The following is a 20,670-nucleotide window of genomic DNA, read 5'->3' as shown; positions in this document are numbered from 1 at the left end:
GCACAGTCCAAAAAATTATAGTAATGAAAACGGCATCAAAATTCGCAAAAAATGACACTATCCGCAGCTCCGTACACCAAAGTATGAAAAAGTTATTGGCCCCAGAAGATGGCAAAATAAAAAAAAAATATTTTGTACAGGAGGTTTTAATTTTTTTAAATGTATGAAAACATTATAAAACCTATACAAATTTGGTATCCACGTGATCGTACCGACCCAAAGAATAAAGTAGACATGTCATTTGGGACGCAGAGTGAAAGCTGTAAAATCCAAGCCCACAAGAAAACGTCACAAATGTGGTTTTTCACCATTTTCACTGCATTTGGAATTTTTTTCCCACTTCCCAGTACACGCCATAGAATATTAAATACCGTCACTACGAAGTGCAATTTGTTACGCAGAAAATAAGCCATAACACAGCTCTTTATGTGGAAAAATAAAAAAGTTATAGATTTTTGAAGTTGGTGAGTGAAAAATGGAAGTGAAAAAACTAAAAAAGGCCAAGTCGTTAAGGGGTTAAAGCCTGAAAAATGATTCAGCTATTCCGACTACGCAATATCACCTGGTCATAAGTATTCAGACCCTTTGCTCAGTATTGAGTAGAAGGAGCTTTTGAGCTAGTACAGCCATGAGTCTTCTTGAGAATGATGCAACAATTTGTGTTTACACCTGGATTTGGGGATTATCTGACATTCTTCCTTGCAGATCTTCTCCAGTTTCCTCAGGTTGGATGGTGAATGTAGGTGGAAGCCATTTTCAAGTCTCTCCAGAGATGCTCAATTGGGTTTAGGTCAGGGCTCTGGCTGGGACAGACAAGAATGGCCACATAGTTTTTCTGAAGCCACTGCTTTGTTATTTTATCTGTGTACTTATGGTCATTGTCTTGTTAGAAGGTTCCCCCAGTCTGAGGTCCAAAGCACTCTGAAAGAGGTTTTCATCCAGGATAGCCGCATTCATCTTTCCTTCAACTGCAACCAGGTGTCCTGTCCCTGCAGCTGCAAAACACCCCCATAGCATGATGCTAGCACCACCATGTTTCACTGTTGGGATTGTATTTGGCAGGTGATGAGCAGTGTCTGTTTTTCTCCAAATATGCCACTTAGAATTAACACCAAAAATTCAATCTCATCAGACCAGAGAACCTTATTTCTCATAGTCTGGGAGTCCTTTGTGTGTTTTTAAGTACACTGTATGCGGCATTCATAGGTATTGTCGACGCACTCTGCGATAAAGCCTGACCGGTGGAGGCTTCAGTGATAGTTGACTTTGTGGAACTTTCTCCCTGCTGCATCTCTCGAGCTCAACCACAGTGATCTAGGAGTTCTTCTTTACCTCTCTCACCACCACTCTTCTCCCACGATTGCTTAGTTTGGCTGGACGACCAGGTTGATGAAGAGTTGCGGCAGTCCCAAACACCTACTGTTTGAGGATTTAGAGGCCATTGTGCTCTTAGAAACCTGCTGCAGAAATTCTTTTGTAACCTTGGCCAGATCTGTGCCTTGCCACAATACTGCCCCTGAACACTTTGGGTAGTTCCTTAGGCCTCGTGATTCTCGTACTCTGAAATGCACTGTGAGGTCTCATATAGACAGGTTTGTGTCTTTCCTAATCAAGTCCAATTAGTTTAATTAAACACAGCTGGAATCCAACGAAGAACTATCTCAGGGTGCAGTCACACATCGCATCTAACGCATGCGTTTCAAAAAGAGACATGCCTTATTAAACAGCTGTTAAGACTTGCTTTTACAAAATGCAAGTGTTAACACACGCATTAACATTGCCTTAACTGTTGCGTTTTATAAACGCAAATGTTAACAGCTTTCTAATTAGGCAAATCGAACCCTCAGGGCTCGTTCACATGTGGTGCATCACAACACTGAGAAGAGGAGACTACATTGCTGCCATCGTCGCGTTTATAAAACGCATGTGTTAATTCAATGTTAACACACGTGTTTGTTTGCACGATGTTAACATGTGTGTTAATATTGCTTTAATGCACACGTTTTGTAAAAGAAATGTTGAAAGAACCATGTGATATTTCAGTTTTTCTTCTGCAATAAATTTAAATTAGCAAAAATATCTACATTTCAGTTTTTTTCTATCAAGATTGGGTGCAGAGTGTACATTAAGTAGCAAAAAAAATAATTATTTTGAGCTTACAAATTGGCTACAATGAAACAAAGAGTGAAATATATAAAGGGGTCTGAATACTTTTCGTACCCACCGAATGTTTGGATATACAGTATACTATATATGTGATGGTGGTGCTGCAGGCTGTATACACTGATCTCCCATAACAGCAGAATGTGTATATACTGTGCATACTGTGGTGAAGCTGCACATTGTCTACACTGAGTGTGTGTATATGCTGCATCTACTATGGTGGTGTTGAAGGCTGTATACATTGATCTCCAGGAGTAGCATTGTGTGTGTATAATACAGTCATGGATAAAAGTTTTGACAATGATACAAGTGTTCATTTTACAAAGTCTACTGCATCGGGTTTTATAATGGCAATTTGCATATACTCCAGAATGTTATAAAGAGTGATCAGCTTAACAGCAATTAATTGCAAAAGTCCATTTTTGCCTAGGAAATGAACTTTTCCCCCCAAAACACATTTCAACTTCATTGCATCGTTTCAGTGATTGCTCCAGTAGGTGTGATGTGGGTGTTGATGAGGACAGGGCTGGAGATCAATCTTTCATGATTAAGTAAGAATCACACCACTGGAAACTTTCTAAGGAGGCTGGTGCTTGGCATCATTGTTTCTCTCCTGTTAACCATGGTTATCTCTAAAGAAACATGTGCAGTCATTATTGTACTGCACAAAACTGGCCTAACAGGGAAGAGTATCGCAGCTAGAAAGATTGCACCTCAGTCTACAATGTATCGCATCATCAAGGAATTTAAGAAGAGAGGTTTCATTGTTGTCAAAAAGGCTCCATGGCGCCCAAGAAGGACCAGCAAGTGTCAAGACCGTCTCTTAAAAGTGTTTCAGCTTCGGGATAGGGCTACCAGCAGTGCAGAGCTTGCTCAGGAATGGCAGCTGGCAGGTGTGAGTGCATCTGCACGCACTGTGAGGCAGAGACTCTTGGAGCAAGGCCGGGTGTCAAAGGGCAGCAAAGAAGCCACTTCTCTCCAGAAAAACATCAAGGACAGACTGATATTCTGCAAAAGGTACAGTGGACTGCTGAGGACTGGGGTAAAGTAATTGGGGGAGATTTATCATAAGTCTATTAGAGCAGAACTGTTCTAGTTGCCCATGGCAACCAATCAGTGCTCACCTTTCATTTTCCCACAGCTGTTTATAAAATTAAAGCTGAGCTCTGATTGGTTTCCATGCGCAACTAGAAGTTTTACCTCAGAAACGTGATGACAAATTTCTCCCATTTTCTCTGATGAATCCCCTTTCCGATTGTTTGGAACATCTGGAAAACAGCTTATTCGGAGAAGACAAGGTGAGCGATACCACCAGTCTCGTCTCATGCCAACTGTAAAGCCTCCTGCAACCATTCATGTGTGGGGCGGCTTCTCAGCCAAGGGAATCGGCTCTCTCACAGTCTTGCCTAAAAACACATCCATGCATAAAGAATGATACCAGAATGTCCTCCAAGAGCAACTTCTCCCAACCGTCCAAGAGCAGTTTGATGATCAACAATGCCTTTTCCAGCATGATGGCGGACCTTCCATAAAGCAAAGGTGATAACTAAATGGCTCAGGGAACAAAACATAGAGATTTTGGGTCCATGGCCTGCAAACTCCCCAGATCTTAATCCCATTGAGAACTTGTGGTCAATCATCAAGAGACAGGTGGACAAACAAAAACCAACAAATTGTGACAAAATGCAAGCATTGATTGTGCAAGAATGGACTGCTATCAGTCAGGATTTGGTCCACAAGTTGATTGAGAGCTGTCGGGGAGAATTGCAGAGGTCCTGAAGAAGAAGGGTCAACACTGCAAATATTGACTTGCTGCATTAACTCATTCTAACTGTCAATAAAAGCTTTTGTTACTCATAATATGATTACTCTTGTATTTCTGTATGTGATAAAAACATAACAAACACACAAAAAAAACCAGAGGGCAACAGATTATGTGAAAATATAATATTTGTGTCATTCCCAAAACTTTTGTCCATGACTGTATATATACTGTGGGGGGGGGGGGGCAGGCTGTATACACTAATCTCCAGGAGTAGCAGTGTGTATATATACTGTATACACTGATCTCCAGGAATAGCAGTGTGTAAATATACTGTATACACTGATCTCCAGGAGTAGCAGTGAGTGTGTATATATACTGTATACACTGATATCCAGGAGTAGCAGTGTGTAAATATACTATATACACTGATCTCCAAGCGAAGCGGTGTGTATATATACTGTATACACTGATCTCCAGGAGTAGCAGTGTGTATATATATACTGTATACACTAATCTCCAGGAGTAGCAGTGTGTATATATACTGTATACACTGATCTCCAGGAATAGCAGTGTGTAAATATACTGTATACACTGATCTCCAGGAGTAGCAGTGAGTGTGTATATATACTGTATACACTGATATCCAGGAGTAGCAGTGTGTAAATATACTATATACACTGATCTCCAAGCGAAGCGGTGTGTATATATACTGTATACACTGATCTCCAGGAGTAGCAGTGTGTATATATATATACTGTATACACTGATCTCCAGGAGTAGAAGTGTGTAGATATACTGTATACACTGATCTCTGGGAGTAGCAGTGTGTAAATATACTGTATACACTGATCTCCGGGAGTAGCCGTGTATAAATACTGTATACACTGATCTCCAGGAGTAGCAGTGTATATATATACTGTATACACTTATCTCCAGGAGTAGCAGTGTGTAAATATAGTGTATACACTGATCTCCGGGAGTAGCAGTGTGTATATATACTGTATACACTGATCTCTGGGAGTAGCAGGGTGTATATATACTGTATACACTGATCTCCAGGAGTAGCAGGGTGTATATATACTGTATACACTGATCTCCAGGAGTAGCAGTGTGTATATATATTGTATACACTGATCTCCAGGAGTAGCAGTGTGTATATATATTGCATACACTGATCTCCAGGAGTAGCAGTGTGTATATATATTGTATACACTGATCTCCAGGAGTAGCAATGTGTATATATACTGTATACACTGATCTCCAGGAGAAGCAGTGTGTATATATATTGTATACACTGATCTCCAGCAGTAGCAGTGTGTATATATATGCTGTATACACCTATCTCCAGGAGAAGCAATGTGTATATATAGTGTATACACTGATCTCCAGGAGAAGCAGTGTGTAAATATAGTGCAGTGGTGGCGAACCTATGGCACGGGTGCCAGAGGTGGCACTCAGAGCCTTTTCTGTGGGCACTCAGGCCATCACCATAGAGGACTCCAGGTATCTTCCTGCAGTCCCAGACAGCCCAGGACTTGCTGTACACAGAGCTATTTTTAAGTGACAGCACTATCTGGGACTACTGGAGGAGTGGGAAGGTGTGGATGGATTTGGATTATCATTGTAGCTCCTGCTCCGGCCCTGACAATTCTTCCTGTTTATGGGACCCTGGAGGGAAGCTACAATGATCATCCAAATTTCTCCTATTTTCTGCTTTATTGGTGTCCTCAGGGTGCTGATATGAATGAAAGATGTGACAGAGCAGGGAGTATAAGTCACTTATTAAATTTCTGTGTTGGCACTTTGCGATAAATTAGTGGGTCTTGGTTGTAGTTTGGGCACTTGGTCTCTAAAAGGTTCGCCATCACTGATATAGTGTATACACTGATCTCCAGGAGTAGCAGGGTGTATATACACTGTATACACTGATCTCAAGGAGCAGCGGTGTGTGTATATATACTGTATATACTGATCTCCAGGAATAGCAGTGTGTATATATACTGTATACACTGATCTCCAGGAGTAGCAGGGTGTGTGTATATATATATATATATATATATATATATATATATATATAAAAATATACTGTTGTAGATCTATGATGTCGATGCTGCAGGTTGTATACTCTGATGTCAGGAGTAACACCACATACATCTGCTGTCCTGTGAATGGTCTGACACTTCATAGATTATGAGAACGTGTATAGCAATGTGTACTACCGCTGAGGGCATGAGGCTGTCATGTACCTGTGTGGGAGCTGCTGCCTTCACTACACCCTATGAAGATGACGCTTCTGGTTACAAATCCATGTGCACTGACTCTTCCGGCCCGGCTGTGCAACCTTGAATCAGTCTCGTTCTCGTATCTACCGCTGGTGGCTGCTTCTCAATCTGCATTCATCCATTACATCCCAGGGCGGAACTATTCTTCCAGAGAGACAGAGGCGGAACGCTGTACTCGGGTTAACGAGACCCGGGGAAAACGGACCGTGGCTTCGTACACCCGGAAGTGGCTACCGATCTCCTGTACCGGTACCGGCAGTCAGGTAGTGAACCGTGTGTGGGTGTGTTAGTGAGCGCCATGTTTGTGGCTGTGTTATGAGGAATTATCACAGGAGTGGTCAGTATCACTTCCTAGTGTATGGGAGGCTTTTCAGCCACATTATGTGCAGCTATATAACATATAGAGGAGGGTTGTCAAAAGTGCCTAAGGTTCAACTGTTCTAGTTGCCCATGGAAACCAATCAGGGCTCAGCTTTCACTTTTTAAACATCTGTGTGAAAATGACAGCTTAGTCCTGATTGGTTTCGATTGGCATATAGAACATTTCTTCTCTCAAACACTTCTGAGCCACAAAACAGTAAAAGGATCTAATGATCTCCATTTGTAAGCTGTGTAAGATATCAACCAGACTTGTTAACATGTTGCTGTAAACGTTTTCTGGAATTGCCAAAGCAGTGACTAGTCCATCATTGAAAGCAAAGACTAATAACATATACAAAGCTCTATATTTGTAATAATAACAAAAATGCTGTCAATTTTTCAATAAACTTTGTATTAAATTATGTTGTCCTGTGGAGACTCAGAACTAAAGAATATACAAAGTAAGAGGCTGTCAGTGGCCACTGTAAGGCCTGGTTTCCAATAAAGGCCTATATTCTTCGTGTATTCTTTTGAGCTTCCATGAAAGCTGTTAATGGATTCAGATGTTCTATTTTTCTCTTAGGGTTGAAACATGGCGGCTGTGATAAACACAGAGTTGGATCCAGTTTTTCTGAAAGCACTGGGTTTCCTCCACTCTAAGAGCAAAGATTCTGCAGAGAGACTGAAAGCCTTACTGGATGAATCTCTGTGCAAGGGCATTGACTCTGGATATCGGCCTCCACAAAAGGTTTGACCTGAGACAAAGAATACTCTTTTATTCCAGAGGTTTTTTTTCCATTATAGCATTAATGAACATTTATGATGTTTCATTTTAATATTCTCTGTCACAGGCTGCTCCTGTTGGGTAGAAAACACCACACAGCAATTGTCATAGCACAGAGTGATGAAGGATCCCAATAGATTGCTTGCTAATGACTTCATACAAGAAATGTGAAGGGACACTTTTCTGTGATAAGTGGGGGGTCATAGCCACCACATGACTACTTGGAAATGTATGAGGGTTTCCAACTTGGGAAGTAGGGAGTGGGCACTGGTCACATGAGTAGGATGAGTAGACAGTTCTGTGGAAATTGAAGGGATATTCCATTGCTAATGTGGAGGGGGTGGTGGCTGGTGCCACATATAGGGTGTGTGAGAGTACAGTAGTGCAAGGCTGAAGCAACCTGGGTCTACAGTGTAAAAAGTAGTGATGTGATGTGTAAGGCTAGGCTCACAACTATCTGGTTATACAGACTTTGGATATATACAGACTTTGTGATCTAGTATCAGAAAGTCCCTGAAATACAGAAGAGAATTTGATATTTATGTTTTTTGTTTAAGGATGTTGAGCATTCTAAAGTCACACTGCCAAAACCCAAGTCTGATGTGAAATCTAGCAACAGTTCTCCTGCGAGTAGCATCCTGAAACCAATGCCAGCAGAGAAGGTAAAGAAAGAGGCCGAGAAGAGGTCATCAGATAAGGTAAGTTCTGGAGCATAACCATCATATGCTTCTGAATACAGGTTTATTGAATCTTAGTCTAGTATGTCTGTTCTTGTTTATTATTATTATTATTATTATTATTGTAATTAAATTTTGTGTTTGTTTATTATCATAGATGAAAGCTGATGTTAGTGATCCAGTTGATTTGCCAAAGAAACCACGTTTGGAGAAAGCAGAAGCGCGTTCCTCTCCTATCACTGTGCCGATCAGTAAGGACATTCCTATTCCTGATCTATCCAGCTTTGATGAAACTAGTGCAGATGACTTTGCCATGGAGATGGGGCTAGCCTGCGTAGTCTGCCGGTGAGTGCCTGGAATCTAGTGTTCACTTCATTGTTGGCTGCAGTGTTTTGTTAAAAAAGGCAATGCTCTTTCATCCTCTTCCTCTCATGGACATATTTTATTGGGTCCATTGCAAAGTAGCACATTTTTCTTAGCTTCGGACAACATTTGACTGTTTTTTTTTTCTGCAGACAGATGACGGTTTTCTCTGGTAATCAGTTGGTGGAGTGTCAGGAATGTCATAATCTCTACCATCAAGACTGTCACAAACCTCAAGTCACAGATAAAGATGTGAATGATCCCCGTCTGGTCTGGTACTGTGCACGCTGTACTAGACAGATGAAGAGAATGGTAAGATCTTTAAATGCAAGAATCTGATGCTAAAATGGTGAATGTAAAACCATATGATCACATTGGCCAAATAATGAGAAATTTACAGAAGCACCACAGAGTAAAATGTGACTTATTCTTCACCAAGAACAGTTGGATCTGTTGGATTTGACCTGTGAATGTCTTAGAATCTCTACTGTAATCAGTGACCTACATATGACCACCTATACTGATCTGGATGGATCAGTATCTATAATGTTGATGGTGCCATAAGCATAAAGATGTATTCTGATGGGCGTCTTTAAGCTCACTATGGTATCTGTTTTTTTGTATGATGGTATATTGACCCATTGATTCCTATGGGTCTGTTCACAGTGAGAAAAAAGTTGTCAATGGATTAGTGGCTTGAGGGGTGGGATTTCTTCCTACATCAGCATACAATAAATTCACCCTTTTAAGTCTATCTTATCAGATGTAGATATAAGGATTTGCCCATCAATACTATATATCCGTATAGAAAATCATTCGTAGATTGGTGGAACCACCACCACCAACCAGGAGAATGATGGTCACCTTTCCTATTGTCTGAATGTGGAGGCAGATGCTTCACACTCACTGCACATGTATTAATTACTGTGAAACTGCTGATTGGAAGACTAGTAAGCCTGGGAAACCTATCCCTCTCTTCAGACACAGTTACAAAGGATTCTCTTTATTCAGACTGGTAGGACCCTCACCAGTCAGAGGAAATGGGTCAAATGTTGGTAGGCAAACCTCTCTAATACTCTTGTATGTAACTTTAGTGCAGTTTTCTTGCACATGCTAGGGATTTACTATTATAGCCGGTTATTATTTGATTCTTTATTCATTTGTTCTTGTAGGCACAGAAAAATCAGAAGCCTTCTCAGAAACCTTCGCCCTCTGCCGCTTCTTCTACAATGCTGGTCACCAAGGATCCTTCTATCGCCAAACCTGAGATGAAACCCAAAGTAGATTCTGCAAACACATTTTTAGCTTTCAAGAGGACAGAAGTAAAGGTATTACTGTATTTTACCTTTTACTTTGGGCAGTAAAGGGGCACAGAGATGCAACCCTAGAGGTTTAACCCCGCACAGTACCAAAGCTGCACTAACAATATTACATCACTTTATGTAAGAGAATCCCCATTTAAAATATCTACATGTTTGCTGCCAAGATTGACCACCTATATGAAAATGTGTTTTAGTGTAATGTAACCATCCTTTTTTTGAAAGAAAAGTGTAGGCCACGGTCTTAGTACCAAGATGGATGGCAAGGTGTGGTCAGGATATAGATTACATCCTCTTTCCAGCTATTAATAATTCTGTTGCTAACACAAGTTGTGAAAGGATGTGTGTGCCATCTGGTAGGCAATATTCTGTTTAAATAAGGTACAATGGAGAGAGGTAGATGCTGTGTGCTGAGTAAACCAGTTCTTTATTATCTTTGTCAATACAGAGTGCTGCTTTTTCTGAATGATAGTTCACTGTTACGGGGAGATGAACATATTTAGCTATGTGTACATATCTGTATTTCTATCCAGTGTTAGATATAAAATGTTCTGGGTATGTTCTTTGTTATATTTACTCTGGTAAGTAAATGTGTTACCTTTATTATTGAAATCTCACCGGAAATTTCCTTTCCTTAAAGGTATCCGCTGCAGCATCCGGCAATTCCTCAAATTCTGGAACATCATCATCCGCTGCAAGTGGTCTTTCAGGGTGGGCAGCATTTGGAGCGAAGACTGCTTCAGCAGCGTTAGCATCCTCCAAGCTCGGTAACACAACACAGGCTGCTGTTGGGAAGCCACCCACTCTGTCCGCAGCTCAAAAGCCAATGGGTTCAGGTAGCAGTACACCCATAAAAACAGGTTCTACATCTAAGCCAGGATCTGGAAACAGCAATGCAAGTTCTGTTCCAATAAAACCCTTGCCCCCTCTGATATTGGGAAAGACAGGCCTCAGCCGTACCATGAGCAGTGAGAATGTGAGCAAAACAGGCCTCCCAAGTCCAAGTGTTGGGTCTTCGGGGAGTAGTATCAGCAGCCAGTTGAGCAGTGGTAATGGAGGAAGCAGCTCTGCAGGAAGCAGCGGAAGCTCCAGTAGTAAAGCTCCTGTGGATCCCAGCTCCCAGCAATCTGGAGCTAAAGGTCCTACATCCCAGGAATCTCAGTTGAATGCCATGAAGCGACTACAAATGGTGAAAAAGAAGGCTGCTCAAAAGAAACTGAAGAAATAAGAAAAAAGGTTAAAATACACAACTGTATATTTGTTATGAAGTGCAGTAGTTTACAAGAATATTGAACACAGGAAAAAACAGTCTGAAAAAATCCAATCACGTGTCCGTGTCACTAAAGAACATTGATATGAGATATTTTGTGTTAAAAGTAAATGTTTTCTTGATTTCCTGTTCCATTAATGTAATATGCCATTTACCTGCACTTGAATATAGTAAAATGGAAAAGAATGATTTCTTTGGCTTTCATATTGTTTTTACATTAGGTAACTATACTGCCTACTGCCAAATTTTGTTCATAAACACAACAGTTTTTTTTAAAATTATGCTGTTCGTATAAATGGCGATGAAACACTTGTAAAATAATAAAAACCAAGAGAAAAGCCTAATACAGCTACATTGACCAATTGGAAAATGAAAAATTATTCTTGGATGCAGTCCCAGAATACAAAGCATTGATCCATTAGACACTTATGTTTAATGGGAGGACCTGGCTCCCAATCTCTGTTCTAGATCATTCCAAAAGTATTTGATGGTTTTGAGATCAGGACTCATCAAAGTTATCTCACACCAAACACACCCAATCATGCTTTTATGGACCGTGCTTTGTGCATTGGGTCATAGCTATACATGGGCAGAAAATTGAGTTCCCCAAATGTATCTTATATGTTCTTACAGGGTGGCACCTCTGTGTTGAAGGACCTATCGGATAATCCTGTCTTCAGTGGACTATAACTTTGGATCCATGGCACTTAGCATCTCACTTCTTTTTTTTCCTCTGATTCACAAGAATCGGACATTTTCTAGGTGCCAGGGAACCAGAGATATTCATGTTTAAATTGAGAATTTTGGGTGCAACTTTTATATATAAAAATCCTTTCTGATGGCACTTTAACAGTTAATATCTCTTGTTCCCGGCACCTAGAAACACAAAGTTAGATTTATATGAAAGAGTAGAGGAAAAAGGAGGGAGATTTTAGGTGCCACAGATCCGGATTTTTAGTCCTCTGAAGTGTGTGTCCTTCGCCCCCTCCAGCATCTTGGCCAGAAGGATGTAGGGAAAATTTGGAAGAGGCCGCACATAGGAGCTGCTTGCACTTCACAGTTAAAGTAAATATTGACTTTATATGTTGCAAAATTTTTATAAGGCATAACATCTCCTAAAGGTTGTGTTATTAACCCTCTCCTACCCAGAACAATCTGAGAGCACACTTTTCGTTTTTTTAATGTCAACAATGAATATTCAATCTTCTATGCCTAATGTGGCTACATATTAACACTGGAACTGAGAACATGTCCAAAAAGTTAAATTTTACACGAAAAACACACATACATTTCTGAATAAATTTTTTTATGACATTCTTACTCAAATTTGTATGAACCGCAGAAGGGTCTGTTATTTCACGGGTAATACACATATTACACCCATCTCAAAGTGACCTTTGTGCTATCTCATTAGTTTGTTGTATGGATATATAGTTTTCATTTGAGTTACTGTTATGCAGGAAACCATACAATAATATATCTGTGTGAAGCTCAGTGTAATTTTCTGCAAAAATAGTTTGATGCCCCAGTGGATTTGACGTTCCCTTTGCTGTATATTTTCCTGAATATATACATGTAGGGTATGTATTAATTCCTCACATATTTCTGTTTTTGGAAAGTACAATTACTTTATACAAGTATTCTGCATTTGTACGTATTTTATATGAAGTCCAAAAAAATGGATTGTCAGCCCCATTGGGGACAGGGAAAGATGTGGCAAGCTTTGTGTAGCGCTACGTAATCTGTGTGCTCTATATAAATAAACGAGGAATTAAAAAGTTATTTTTGTAAACATGGTAGGCTGTGATTTCTGAAAAATATGTTGCTGTTGCATGTTGTGTTATATATAAATCTGCTCACAATAATTTTTACATATTCCTATTTGTGCGTAAACCTCCATGTGGCATGATGGTGTTACGGGCTGTCAACTGTTAAACAAAGAAAATGCAACTGCCAGATTGTCTGTTTTCAAAAGATATATAAGTTTTAGGGGTGCCTGTACTTAATCACTATATTTTGCAGACTGCGCCTGTCTTAAAGTTTGTAGCTGAAAAGTCGATTTTTGGTTATTTCAGTTTTAGTGATATGTATGGTGTTTTATTCATGTCAACCTATGACTATGAAATATCTATAAACTATATATATATATATATATATATATATATATATATATATATCCATCTGTTATATAGGAGTTGTGAAACTAATTATTTTCTGGTTGGAGCACGTTTTTGCCATCAAAGTAAATTTTTATGCGTTTTTTAATAAACTTAAAAAAAATACTTAAAAACAATTAAATTGCATGAAGGTGCCTATGTGTCTATAAATTCCTTGGTGCAATTTTGAAAATGGATTAAGTGTCTGTTTTCAGAAAATACATGGTTTTATGGGGTTTAGTATAATGCTGTACAGGCAGTCCCCGGGTTACATACAAGATAGGGTCTGCAGGTTTGTTCTTAAGTTGAATTTGTATGTAAGTCGGAACTTTATATTTTATTATTGTAATCCCAGCCAGAACTTTTTTGGTCTCTGTGACAATCGGATTTTAAAAATGTTGGGTTGTCATAAGAACCAGGATTAACAATAAATCTTCATTACAGACACCTGTGATAACTGTTTCAGCTGTTAAATGTAGCCTAGGACTAAAGTACAATAAATTACCAATATCCAGAGGTCCGTTTGTAACTATGGGTCGTATGTAAGTCGAGTGTTCTTATGTAGGGGACCGCCTGCAATTTCCATTTTACTTGTACATGTCAAAAATGTAAAATGCAACAACATTTTCAGAAATGCCTGGCAGGGAAAAGGTTAAAGAAGACATGCACAATTTACTAGCTTTAAAACCTTATTTCCTGCAATGAGATTAACAGTTAGAGGCCCAAAGCCTGAGGCTGCACTACTGAAGAACTGATAGAATACAACATTTAGGTGGGTATGTGGGGGTAAGTGTGCTTCCGTTTATTTGGTAATGTCACTTTGCAAAACGTTTCCATGACAACCAGGCAGATATCAGAAAAAGAAATGTTGTCTTTACACTCTCGAGTTTTGAGCATGTAACCTACAGCAGCCACATCTCATTACAGAAGTAAGACAAAGAATTTTTTTTTCATTTACTACTGTTAGAAAAAAAGGGCCTATTTAGAGCCAGTGTTTTCTTTCCTGACATGTACATTTTTGTAAACGTGTACAAGCTTTTACTATCCACTAAATGATTCCTTTAATAGTATATCAATGTTATATTTGTCTGATGGTGGTTTTGGCCATGATGGGTTAAATGCAGATGGTGGTCACGGGGTCACACCTGTAGTGACAGGAGGTACGTCCTTGTTTGTATCCACAAACCTCTCAGCTCTTCCTCTTCTATAGATTACATTATTTTTTCATTGCGACAGGTTCCTAAAGGGGGTATTCCCACAAAGACAAGATTCTTAAAAATGCCGTACTCAGGATAACAAATGAACACATTCAATAATCCAATGTTATTAGCAAAAATACAGAATTTTACAGATAAAATTCCAACTTGTCTCTATCAGTCCTAATGTATACAATTTCAGTTGCCCCAGGATCCGACCGTAAATCAGAAGTCTAGGGTCAGGCATGGCAGATTGTTCTCCTATCTGACGCTGCAGTGAGCTCCTCTCTGCATTGGCCCCTCCCCTTGCATTTCAAGACAAACTCACACACATAGAGACTCCCTGCCAGCAAACAGCATCTACAAGCCTTTATCCTTGGAAGGGAGGCACATCAGACCTGACATTGTATGTTATGGCTGAGATAGCGAGCTAAGAATGTAAGTGTGTTATATTGATCTTATAATCTCTGATCTGTATGGATCTCTTTTTCTATCTGTCAGATACTAGTGAATGTTCAGAAGCTAAAGAAAAGCGTAGATAAACCCTATACTGGAATTTTACACTGATCATCACTGAGTGATAACAGCAATAAAACTGAGTAAAATTTAAAGCAAAAGGTTAAAAATTATCTTTATTGTGTAACCATCACTAGGGAATTGAAACCCCTTTAACAAAAATGATCTAACGTCAAAAACAATATAATAAAACACTGGAGCTGAAATGGTAAAGGGCTCCACAGTACTGATAACTGTGCACCATAAGCACCAAAAAAAGATCAGCAGAACATTGTGACTTGTAGGTACAGAACATTTCTATACCACACAGTAGAAGTAAATGAGATATGGCATTATACAATAGTACCAAAAGGCAAATCGTGGGTGAGTTTCTCTGACTGGGTCCTCATCAATTTAATCTTGTTTCACAAAAAAAGGCCTGGAAATGGCCTCACAAAAGACCCATTGGTCAAGAGGTAGAGAGGAAATTCATATTCTCCATTAAAACTTCAATCTTTATTTAAATCTATTAAAAATATACTTGATGACACTCACAAATAATGTTAAAAATCTACAGACAATAGGGTTGGTATCTGTTAATATTGTTAACACAACCTCGTAGCCGCAATTCCTTTCATAACAATATTAACAGATACCAACCCTTTTGTCTGTAGATTTTTAACATTATTTGTGAGTGACATCAAGTATATTTTTAATAGATTTAAATAAAGATTGAAGTTTTAATGGGGAATATAAATTTCCTCTTGACCAATGGGTCTTTTGTGAGGCCATTACCAGGCCTTTTTTATGGCACTATACACACACTTGTGTAGGTTTTCCACTAGTGCAACTACTGGTTATTGTTCATAAGCTTCAATAAACATTTGGTTTGATGATGATTCATGAACTTTCTTAATGGATAAACTTACCTCTACAGCAAGGCGATACGTGTCCTGAATTTCCCTGGGGGCGGGGGGGGGGGGGGGGGCTTAGGGGTCTCTTCACCACAGTATAAGTTATCTGTGGATCAGTGGTCCAGAAACTTTGGCAGCTTACAAGCTACTTCCAAATGGCACAGATGGCTTTGAGTAAGGCCTCATGCACTAAAACTATTTTTGGGCCACATGCTAGCCATTATTTTATGGCTATCACGTGTCCCCATAAATCTCAATTGTCTTACGTGCATGGGCTGACTCCAGACCGCAGATTATTGAGTATTTCCTTTTCCTGCCCATCTTTGCGGCCCAGGCAGTCTTTTTCTATTGTCAACAGCAAGAAATCAGCTCGCAAACAACTTACCTTTGTGGGCGAGAAGCCTTACCCACAAAAGAAAAACTATACTTTTACATATGAATATATGGCCCAGTGGTATTATTGATATTATTGAATATGCTAGTATGGAACCATATGTAGAAATCAAAGAAACATCTGATTTTTATTTCATTTTTATTTAGAATCTACAATTCATTTCACAAAACATAAAAAAATATCTGAGAATTGTAATACACACAAGGAGGTGCAAGGATAAACATTTCTTATATATTATCATCTATTCTTAAATCTTTATTAAATTTCTATCTGTACATTTACAGCTAAAGGTTTAAGACAAAATATATCATTCATACCTTAATTTAACAATATCTTTTGCTGTCATTTAGTTTACATTTCAGTAACCATCTTGCAGGATATCACTTATAAGGTTTTTCCACAAATGTAAAATCTGGCACCTCTGTAAATATATCTTTATACTTCTCTACATGATTATGGTTTCATTATTTTCCAGTTGCTGCTGATCACTGCTGACAGAGCTTTTTTTTATATTTTACTTATAGGCTTGTATGATGCCTCAGTAGTTTCCCTATTTCACTTACTGTATTAATGATAATATTTGATAGTCACCTGACAGCTAAGACCAGCCCATTGCTGTCATTGGGGAGACTGGTTTTACAGTCATCTCACATAAAATTCCAATGGGCCACACGTCATAATGTCTGCACCTTACAGAGGATTTCGAGTACAATAAGGAGCAAATTGTAGCATATTTAAGGTAATTTTGTCAAATCTGCAGGCAGCATGAAAAAAGTGAGGAGTAGAACTAATAAAATGACAATAAAGATGCCAGACATTACATTTACTGACTTGGAGCCTTACATTGATAAAATTTCTCCAAGCTCTGTATTTTTGGAACATTGGCTGCATCTCTGCACACTTCACATATTTACTTATAGCTTCACCGTGTGCTTCATTCTCGAAACTAAAGAGTTAACAAACCTCAGCATAGATGAATCAGCTCTTGTCTCACACATGAATACACTAAAAACATTGTATATTAATTATTAAACTTCTTACTAAGACTGCAAGTCAAAAGTGTGTTAGGAGGCCTATTAGTAGGCCAAGAGTCTTGTAACAAAGCCGCTTCAGCTTCATGACTTTGCCCGGAGAGTTATTTTATAACCACACGGCCAAAAAATCAGCGACACAGCACAGCGTTACAAGTAATTAATGTGTAGCTCAATAGGTTGTTTGGCCTTTGCCTCCACGAAACCATGGTAACAGTGATAAATGGTGACCGGTTGCTTCTCAGACTGCGCTGTTAATCATGGGCTACACGTCTCAACAAGAAATTGTCAGGATGAACAACAGAGGCTACAAAATAAAGCGGGTCAAGTCTCGCATAAATAGGAAGCAAACAGGAGGGAAGAAATTAACTCTTATGATCAAAAGACTACATAACTACTAATGTCCCCTCACAGATGTCACTTTATTATTATAGCTGCCATCTACTGTCATGAGAAAGGTGAACGTAAAAGTGAGAACATGCCCTATGAAGGCTAATGAAATTCTTAGGACATCCATTATCCACAATACTGTAAATTTTAGTGGCTTGTCTATGAAGCAATTTCATGAACACATCCAACAAGTTTACCTATAGTGCCCCACTGACCAGATGTATGCCAAATGACTCCCATTTTGATACAGGTTAGATACTCCTAGGCATATATTCAGCAGACATTTACATTGACAAGACTAAGCAATGTCCACCTATGTGATACTTCCTTCTTGTATCTGGCTTAGTGTTGAGCAGCCTTGCACATAGCCAAGTTCACTGCTTGAAGCTCAGACTGTGTGTTCAGGGGCGTTATTTGAGGGGGTGCAGAGGTTGCGGTCGCACCCGGGCCCAAGAGGTTTAGGGGGCCCTTATGGTGTCACTTTCCCATATGAGAAGACTATTACTATAAACCATACATTATAGTCGGGGACCTGGCACACACTTTGCACTGGGGCCCCTCAGCTTCTAATTACGCCACTGTGTGTGTTGGTGATATTTGTAAGCCTGACAATTCCGCTATTGGTTTTATCTTACTACAGTATTACCTTATAGACTTCCTCCCCTATCACCCTCCACCTACATTTTGCACAAAGTAACAACAATGCGCTGCAATACCAGGCACAACACAATAGAGAAGGTCCATGAATTCTGTACAATCCGTATAGGGAATTTGAAAATGTTTTATCATTTAATTTGTACCAAAGTTTTACATCATAATTTCTTTCTAACACTGAAGCTTTAATAACGTAATAAAAAAATTGCTATAGTGCCATCACAGAAGAAATGAATACAGACAGGCCAGGTCCCGCAGAATAAGATCCACCGTTATGATAAAATGAGTCTTTTATATCAACCCCTTTACTTATTCCCATGTGATTACCGTAACTAAAATGATCCCATGTATTATTACATGATTTATACCTCTAAATATTATGCTCCAATCCAATTTCTCTCTGCTTGAACTTGTACAGTATAGTTTTGGCTAAGGTGGTAGTGCTTCTGTTAGGATTTACTTCAGTACATAGATCATACTTCATTCGCTTTGCATTATTTTTACATTATAAACCTATAAAACATATAAGTGCTTTAAAACAAAAATATCTTTGCTCATCAGAGCTTACAATCAGTTGATCCTGCCAGTGGGTCCATGCATTGACTTCATATCACATTGAATTGTTATACTTTGCTAACCCAGAACACAGGAAAGGATCCTTCACATTGAATACTATAAAACATGTTTGAAGATTAGATTCCTATAACATAAAAGAACAAGTTTCTAAGCATACGTCATCTTTCCAAGATAATTGGCTGGCACGTAACCCTTTTGGCCATGTGCCTCTCCAAGCCACCACTCCTTGTTTCCGCTTAGGTCACAAAACCTAAGGATCCGAACCCTCTGGTGTTCTTCAAGAGTGAGTTCCTGTTGACTCCGTGCTTCAAATGCATAAACCGCATAGAAAATCTAAAATACACAAAAACCCAAAACATTAAACAGATTGTCAGGTATAAACATTATACATTTATATAAAAGGAAAACTGCTTATCACTATAGTCTGCTCTGAATGGTTTTATAGTTTAAAGGAAATCAAAATCAAACATGATAAAAGCCACTTACTCATAGATTCATCCACTGTGACTGTGATAATCTTCTTAAATTTGTTATCCATACCCTCCTTCCTTCTAAAAATAAACGTTTAAAAGTATGCTAATGAACCTGAAAGGCTCTGGGGATGTCACCAGAACTCCTGCATGCTGTAGCTTCACACGCTGTTACACTGTCACACAGTGGGAGAGGGGAAGTGCTCCTGCACAATGTTACAGCTCTGTGAAGCTGCAGCACGAACAGGTTCTGGTAACCACCCCAGACCCCTTCTGGCGCATTTGCCTAATTTAAAAAGTTGATTTTAAAATGAAGGAGGCCATGGATAACAAGTATAAGACAATTACCACAGTCACTTTGCCTGGATATATGAAGCAGTAAGTTCACTGTGCTTGATTTTGATGGTCAATGTAAATCTGTAGCTAAATGAATAAAATCAGAGATATTTACTTGAGCATCCTCGCTCTGGTAACTTTCTGTGTCCGATTCATTGATCTCATGTTTTTCGTCGTCTCCATTGGATGATGGACTACTGTCTCCTGCACTTCCCTGTGAAGCATGGCTGTTTCTGTCACGAGAAGGCCGAGGGGATACAAAAAGACTAAGATCATCAAAATCTTCTTCACAAAAAGCACTGTCTGATGAATCTTTCTGTTGCCGTCCCGGGTTGTAGGGTTTTAAGAAGGATGAGTAGACATAACCTTGTAGAACTGAAAGGGAATACACATCAAGGATTAGTAACATTGTAGGACTTACATCTTCACTCCAAAATTTGTAATGATGAATAACATTGTACAGAGCAACATTTTAAACATAGGATGCAGCACAACACAAGATGAACATCTATATGGCATTGATAGTCAACTATAAACAAACAAGTTGTACTGAGATATAAGGAACTAGACCAATAAACACAAAATGATCAATTGAACTCATAGATTGTAGGGCAGGGCTGGTGTCAGGAAACCGGTGGGTATAAATACCCAGGTTTCATTGACTTGGGACAAGTTGGTATTGCTCTGGTTCCAAAGGTCAGCACGACATAGCTGGAAGCTGGTTCAATGGTCTAAGACCATTCAGGATTTTACAGTTAACTCTTTCACATTCTAGGTTTTCCATGATAGCATTATTTCAATAATGAATGACAATTTTATTTGGAAATCCAATGCTAGTACTGTGTGTGGGTACCATAGGCTATCTGTCACCTTGCCTCTACATAGCTCTGTTAAAACCCTTTGATATGCATAATGCTGGTGATATGGATGACAGCAGCCTCATGGCAGCAATAGGCAGGAGACAACTTATTAGGATCTTCAGAAAGTTTTCTAGAGGTGCTCTGTGAAGGGATAATGCAGATAAGATGTGACAATATCTATTGTCAGTAAACAGAAGTAAAGGAAAAAAATTACA

General features: G+C 39.1%; 3 protein-coding genes across 6 annotated transcripts in view; 1 reads left to right on the top strand and 2 right to left on the bottom strand.

The window, feature by feature from the left end:
- GSTCD (glutathione S-transferase C-terminal domain containing) overlaps positions 1-6,360 on the bottom strand; it is a 71,258-nt gene extending 64,898 nt beyond the window's left edge. Inside the window, exon 1 of one of the 2 annotated variants that reach the window (XM_072118970.1) lies at positions 6,248-6,360. In XM_072118970.1, coding sequence (XP_071975071.1) covers positions 6,248-6,324 — 77 coding nt within the window. In that variant the 5' untranslated portion in view covers positions 6,325-6,360. Of the gene's footprint in view, positions 1-6,174 lie in introns of both variants that reach the window. The other variant, XM_072118979.1, reaches the window with a different exon arrangement.
- INTS12 (integrator complex subunit 12) lies at positions 6,330-12,771 on the top strand. Of its 3 annotated transcripts, none has more exons than XM_072118986.1 (7): positions 6,330-6,473; positions 7,154-7,318; positions 7,912-8,052; positions 8,189-8,376; positions 8,547-8,706; positions 9,567-9,722; positions 10,354-12,771. In XM_072118986.1, the coding sequence occupies exons 2-7, from the start codon at positions 7,163-7,165 to the stop codon at positions 10,939-10,941; spliced, it is 1,389 nt and encodes a 462-aa protein (XP_071975087.1). In that variant the 5' UTR covers positions 6,330-6,473; positions 7,154-7,162; the 3' UTR covers positions 10,942-12,771. The 3 variants fall into 3 exon arrangements, with proteins under 3 accessions (XP_071975087.1, XP_071975095.1, XP_071975100.1); XM_072118994.1 differs by having other exon boundaries at positions 6,438-6,547; XM_072118999.1 differs by lacking the exon at positions 6,330-6,473 and adding an exon at positions 6,734-6,822.
- A 5,384-nt stretch (positions 12,772-18,155) lies between these two features.
- The window catches only part of ARHGEF38 (Rho guanine nucleotide exchange factor 38), a 52,174-nt gene continuing 49,659 nt past the window's right edge, over positions 18,156-20,670 (bottom strand). Inside the window, exons 13-14 of the mRNA XM_072118959.1 lie at positions 19,711-19,970; positions 18,156-19,122 (exon numbers count right to left, since the gene is read on the bottom strand). Coding sequence (XP_071975060.1) covers positions 18,937-19,122; positions 19,711-19,970 — 446 coding nt within the window. The 3' untranslated portion in view covers positions 18,156-18,936. The remainder of the gene's footprint in view (positions 19,123-19,710; positions 19,971-20,670) is intronic.

Source organism: Engystomops pustulosus, chromosome 1 (genome assembly GCF_040894005.1).
Source record: "Engystomops pustulosus chromosome 1, aEngPut4.maternal, whole genome shotgun sequence".
NCBI lineage: Eukaryota > Metazoa > Chordata > Amphibia > Anura > Leptodactylidae > Engystomops > Engystomops pustulosus.
This window is presented reverse-complemented; position numbering and strand designations above follow the sequence as displayed.

Excerpts from the sequence above, each read along its gene's own strand:
- INTS12 (XM_072118986.1), top strand. The coding sequence starts at position 7,163 with ATGGCGGCTGTGATAAACACAGAGTTGGATCCAGTTTTTCTGAAAGCA. Across the intron at positions 8,377-8,546 it reads CTAGCCTGCGTAGTCTGCCG|ACAGATGACGGTTTTCTCTG; the intron begins GTGAGTGCCTGG and ends TTTTTTCTGCAG. Across the intron at positions 8,707-9,566 it reads CTAGACAGATGAAGAGAATG|GCACAGAAAAATCAGAAGCC; the intron begins GTAAGATCTTTA and ends TTGTTCTTGTAG.